General features: G+C 52.6%; 1 protein-coding gene across 1 annotated transcript; it reads right to left on the reverse strand.

The window, feature by feature from the left end:
* Positions 1-286: 286 nt before the first annotated feature.
* LOC118572886 (forkhead box protein D1-like) lies at positions 287-3,871 on the reverse strand. Its single transcript, XM_036172706.1, has 2 exons — positions 3,540-3,871; positions 287-3,102 (listed from the first exon to the last, which is right to left on the reverse strand). Exon 2 carries the CDS (start codon positions 2,985-2,987, stop codon positions 1,941-1,943), a length of 1,047 nt encoding a protein of 348 aa, XP_036028599.1. The 5' UTR covers positions 2,988-3,102; positions 3,540-3,871; the 3' UTR covers positions 287-1,940.
* Positions 3,872-5,711: the final 1,840 nt, after the last annotated feature.

Here is a 5,711-nt window from a genome sequence, read left to right on the forward strand (position 1 = left end):
AAAGCCTTCTTCTGGTTTCCATGGGCACCAGGATCACACATCCTACATAGACATACATGCACCCACACACATTTTAAAAAAATAGGAAAATTTCTTGAAAAGAAAAAAAAAAGCAGCTCAGAAATACACACAAAATGCTCATGTTAACCAGCCACACTCTAGAATGTGCATTCAAAATGTGCAACTGGGACTTGGATGAAAATGTGTACCCAAGGAAAAGAGAGGCTGTGCAAACAGCTTGGAGCAATTCCACCATGAAATAAAATTGTACCCAAACCAGTGTGGCTTATTTTCTATAAACACTTCCTATTTTTATTAAGACAACTAAGACATCTAACACACCATACTGTGGTTCTTAAATTGTAGCCACGCTGTTTATGGATGGCCAATAAATTACTTCACTCATACAATACATATAAATGCTTCATTCAAGTTCAGTTACTAGGAGGGTGTCAAGGCATCATGCAGACGACATAATACATGAGGAAAAAAACACCTCCCCTCCAATGACATCTCTGATTTTCTTCAAAGCATGAAAACTATCTTTTTCCAACTTTCAAAAGAAGGAATAAGACACTTGTTTCCATACAAAATACATTTAGAACCACGTTTTTCTTTTAAAAAGGCAACTACATCATGTGAAGTATACACTCACAAATCATTCCCTTTAGTCTCAAAAATCAGGTCGATATGTATTTTCCCCCATTGGGTGTGAACATTTCAATGATTTCCATGTCAGCAGAAAGCCAAACTCAAAATATGGTAAATGTACATTTTCTGGATAATCATCAGGGGCAGAGATACTTTTCAGTTTCATCTTTGGACATTATTCTATGTTTTCACAGAGTTGAAAGTTGTTTCACAGTATAAAATCTTGACTGATTACTGACACACTTTGGTTTTCTGCTTCTTGTTCTGAAATGTGTTTGGATCAGAGGTAAGAGAGAAATGAAACGCTCAAAACAGCTTCCAGAGATCTTAAGCGCAAAACTTCCAGATTTATATATTCAAAAATAAATTATTTTTAAGTGAAATGTGAGAGTGTGTGTGGCAGGGGGGTAAGTCACGGGAAAAGGGGAAGCCTATAGTTTATACTCTGTAAATAGCTTTCAGTGTCTTCCAGGTGGGGGCAACAGTCAGTCAGTTTTGAGAGAAAGAAGGTCAAGCTCTTTAAGCTCCCTGAGTCGAGTCCGGTTACAGAAGATGAAAATGACTTCCTGGCAGTAACACTGTGAATAAAACAACCGCAAGCCTCCAGGAGATGGGACTTCTGGGCTCGGCTCCAGCCACCAGGCGGAAAGCAGCGGATCACCAACCAGTACGTGCCAACTAGAGGGAGAACAGAGGCGGCCCTGGATGCGCAGGCGCGCTGAGCACCTGCCCAGCACCGCTCAGATGCCAGCCAGCAAGCTAAGTCCATCCAGAGGCTCATCCAGAGGTGTGAGGATCCCGACTGTTCATTAGTTTCTGACCTCCCGGGATCTTTGAGAAGCAGGAAGGTCATTTACTTTTACATCTCATTCATTCTTCCTTTAGGCAATTCAAGTCCATTCACAACTGCTGTGGACGAGCACGCGTGCGCCCCGGCACCCCTAAATGAATGCCAAAGTCCCAAGAGCCAGGAATCCACCTTCTGCACATCCTCAGACTTTGGAAAGGGACAGCCACACACTCTGGTGAGGGTGAGGTGGCACATAAAGCAGAGATCTGGGTAAAAGGGACCCCACCCCACCCCGTCACCCACACACACCAGCATCCCTGTCTCGCCCAAGGTAAAGAAAGTAGGGAACGGAAAGACCGAGAGGTGAGAAACTGAGGCTTCGCCTTGACTAGGTGGTCCGTGGTCACAGACGAAGGTAGGCAGAAACTCCAGCGCACTGAGCCCAAGGCCGGGGCCTCTCAGGGCAGGCGACGCACCGGGAACAGGGTGTGCCGCCCTTCTACGTGTCGCTCCTCCTGCCGCCGCCGCCGCCGCCGGGAGCTGCGGCCGCCCGCGCCCTGGAGCCACTGCCTCCGCTACCTGCCGAGGCCGCGGCCGCCCCCTCGGGCCGATACTTGAGCCAGCAGATGATCCAGGTGACCACCACGGAGAAGAGCGCGAGGATGCTAGCCACTGACAGACAGATGGGTCCTACGGGCGAGGGCGAGGGCGATCCGGTAGCTGGGGCAGGGCCGGGGGACGAACCGCTGCCGGGGGGTCCCCCACCCCCACCCCCGCCGCCGCCACCACCGTAGTGGTTGACGAAGATGAGGCCAGTGAACAGCAGCACCACCATGGAGAGGAACGAGAAGACCACGCACACGCAGCCCGCGGTGAGCGCCGCGCGCTTGCAGTTCTGACAGCTCTCGTAGGCTCCCGGGGCGCGGAGACCTGGGCGGGCCCGAGGCCCTGGGGCGATGTCCTCAGCGGGTGGTGGCGCCGGCTGCGGGGGCTGCGGGGCGGGGGCTGGCGGCGGGGCGGCGGTGGGCGCGGGGCGGCGGGAGGCCAGCGGCGGGAGGCGGTCCTGGGGCAGGGGATCGTGCGCGGCTCGCAGAGCCAGCGGGAAGGCCTCGGCGAGCTTGGTGTTGTTGGGCAGGCCGTGCACGCGGCTGTCCGGCAGCGGTGTACGGTGGCGGCACACCGGGCACGCGATGGCGCCGGGCGGGCCGTGCCAGGGTGGCGGGCGCGGCGCGCGCTCAGGGGCCGCGCTGGAGGCGGCGGCGGCGGCGCGGAGCTGCAGCTGGCTCAGGCACTCCTGGCAGAAGGTGTGCAGGCAGGCCAGCAGCTTGGGGGCGCGCCGGTCCGCGTCGAAGTAGTTGTAGCAGATCTTGCACTCGTAGTCCTCGAGCGGAGGGAGGCTGGGGGCGGTCGCCGCGGTGGTGTCCCGGACTCCCGTGTCCCCGTCGTCACGAGCTCCTGCCGCGGTAACCCCAACTCCCTCCCGGCTCCCGGGGCTGCTGCTCCGGCTCCGGGTGCTGCCACCGCTGTCGTTCGCAGGCGCTGCCATGGCATGATCCGCCCCTCATTGGGGGCTAGGTGAGGCGCCTTCCTCCCCCTGCGCTGCAGCCCCGGCTCCCGGCGGGGAGGAGGCGCTTCTGCCTCCCCCCTCTGGCTGCTGTCGCCTGGTGGGGGAGGCAACCGCTGGCTGCTGCGCCCCCGCCCGGCCCTCCGGTCCACCCACCCCACCCCACCCCACCCCAGTGCGGATGCTCTGGTCCTTCCTTGTCCCGGAGCGTCTGACTGAGGTACCCCTAACCCTCTCAATCTAGGTCTCCTGACAGCTTTCTATCGGTTTATGTTGGACTTAAAAGTAGGGTTCAAATGGGCTGGGAGGTGTTGGCGGAAAGCATTTGGGGGTGCCGTTGCTTAAGGCTGTTCCGTTTTGCCTGTACACACCCCCGCTATAGATGGTGTGGTACTGGGACCCGCTTTTTCCTTTTTCCTCTTCCTCGACATTACTCCTCCCAGCCCTCCTTTTTTTATCTGGTTTAGTCTTCCCTGTCTGGGGCTAGGTCCCGGGAGAAGTCGCCTCCCCCCACCTCTACCAGCAAGAGCTCACCGTGATGTCATGCAGGACCCGCGCAGGAAGGGGAAGCGGCGACCTCTCAGCCTGGTAGAGGCGGTTCCTTCCCCAGGCTGAAAATCGTGATCTCACATCTCAGTCCAAGGGCGAAAGCCAATAATCCCCAAGCCATTTACGCTTTGCGCTTTTATTAGCAGGGCCCAGGCGCAGTGCTCAACTCGGAGTGGAAGCGGAGAAGGGCATTTTCCCTTCGCCATTTGGAGGAAATTGGGGAATCAGATAATACCCCTTTCCTCCTCCGAAACACCGGTTCCTGCGTTTAAGGAGAGAAGACAGATTGGGAGCAGAGTCCAGCTGTTCTTCTGGTGATGACCATTGTAGAAGCAGCTGTTTTTAGTACCAGGCGGTTACAGAGACAGAAAGGAAAGAAAAGTTGGCAAGTTCACTGACTGGGAAGTCCAGTGGAAACCCAGAGGCTAGCCTCACCCACCCCCTTCCCTCACGTGCCCACTTTAGTCATCCAGACACAAACCTCTCCGCTTCGTGTGGGGTAGACGCTGAGTTTATGAAAACTCCAAGGTTTGTGGACTAGAACTCCAAAGAAATCATCAGTAGGAGTACAGGAGTGTTTGGGTACAGCCTGTGGGGTGATATTTAGATATTCTTAACCTCTCCTCCCCCTGTCTCTCCAGGTGCCCCCTACCCCACCCCAAGAAGAGGAAAATGGACACCCATCTCCCCACTCAGCAAAGAAGGGGGAGAAAATGGCTTTCTAAGATTTTTTTTTATTTCAGGCAGTAGGAACACTGCACTTTCTGTCCTGATTCTCTGAAGATGACACGGTGCCACGGGGAACAGCGGCAAACATAATGAATGAGTGGGAAGCAAACTCAAAGGAGAAAACAGAAAGAAAGCAGCCAAGAACCACCAAGAGCTGTCTAAGAGGGCTGGGGCTGCAGCTCAGCTGGGAGAGTGCTGGCACACTCTCATCCTGAGCACTGTGCAAAGTGGGCACCTTAGCATAAGCCTGTAATCCAAGCACTTGGGAGGTGGAGGCAGGAGATTAGAAAGTCAGAGCATCCTCAACTACACGTGGAGTTTGAAGCCAGCCTGGGCTCCATGAGACCCTGTCCCCAAACATAATAAAACAAAACAAGATGAGTTTCTGGGGGGAATTCTAAGTGACTATATGACATTTCTGGAGCATCTAAAAATAAGTCCATTTTCACTCTGTATGAAGAGCGAAAGCACTATGTCTTAGGTTCAAGGCCTTAACTTAAACTTGTTTCAAACACTTTCTACTTTCAAGCTTCATCATTATTCTATGGGGAAGTCTATATCTTTTTAAATCTCTCCTTCTATGATGAGGGCGGTACTGATGAAAAAGCTCTCCTCCAGCCTTGAAAAGTCACAGACTGGCTCAAAGCTAACTGAGCTTTGACAGTCTCTCACCTGTGCACTCTTCCAGCAAGTGTGTGTCTCATGCACAGTTTCACACACTGGGTTCTTTATGATCAGATTGCATGCATACTATTGTGCAATGCCAATTAGAACTTGAGACAGTGTCTCAGGAGGAACAGTGCACAGATGGAAGAGACCTAATGGGGATCTGTATGGCTCTTTTCACACACCCAGCTCCATGCTGAAAGTGCCCAAAAGGTGATGGGAGAGCTCTAAAGACCCGTGTGTTACTATGTGTTTGGGCAAAACACCTGTTTGGGCAAAACACACAAGCTTTAGCAGTTACAGGTGGCTGTGCATCTCACCTTACACCAGGGCTTCTCACACCAGCTCTACTGATGTTTTGAGCTGGTTAAAACTTTATTGCAGGTGCTGTCCTGTGCATGGCCAATGTTAAGTGCTGTCTTTGACCTCTATCCATTTGAAGCCAATAGCAAAGCATCCCAGTTGTGACAACCAAAACTGTCCTCTGAGGGCAAAATCATCCATGGCTGTGGACCTTGGGGCTTATACAAGGACCACAGATTTGCTTTAAGTAAGATCTGAACCAGATTGACCAGCTCCTCTCTAGTGTATACAACAGTATTCCCAAGGCATTTATCACATTGTGACTGTGTTTCTCCTGTAGATCATGGTGGTTTAGGTCCCAAAGTATGGAACAATCATTGAAAAACACTGGTATAACTTTTGCCAATACTTTCTATGGACAATTACAGGACTTTGGCTAACAATGACAGAACTCATTGT

Source organism: Onychomys torridus, chromosome 23 (assembly GCF_903995425.1).
Source record: "Onychomys torridus chromosome 23, mOncTor1.1, whole genome shotgun sequence".
In the NCBI taxonomy this organism is placed as follows: Eukaryota; Metazoa; Chordata; class Mammalia; order Rodentia; family Cricetidae; genus Onychomys; species Onychomys torridus.

Excerpts from the sequence above, each read along its gene's own strand:
- LOC118572886 (XM_036172706.1), bottom strand. The coding sequence starts at position 2,987 with ATGGCAGCGCCTGCGAACGACAGCGGTGGCAGCACCCGGAGCCGGAGC.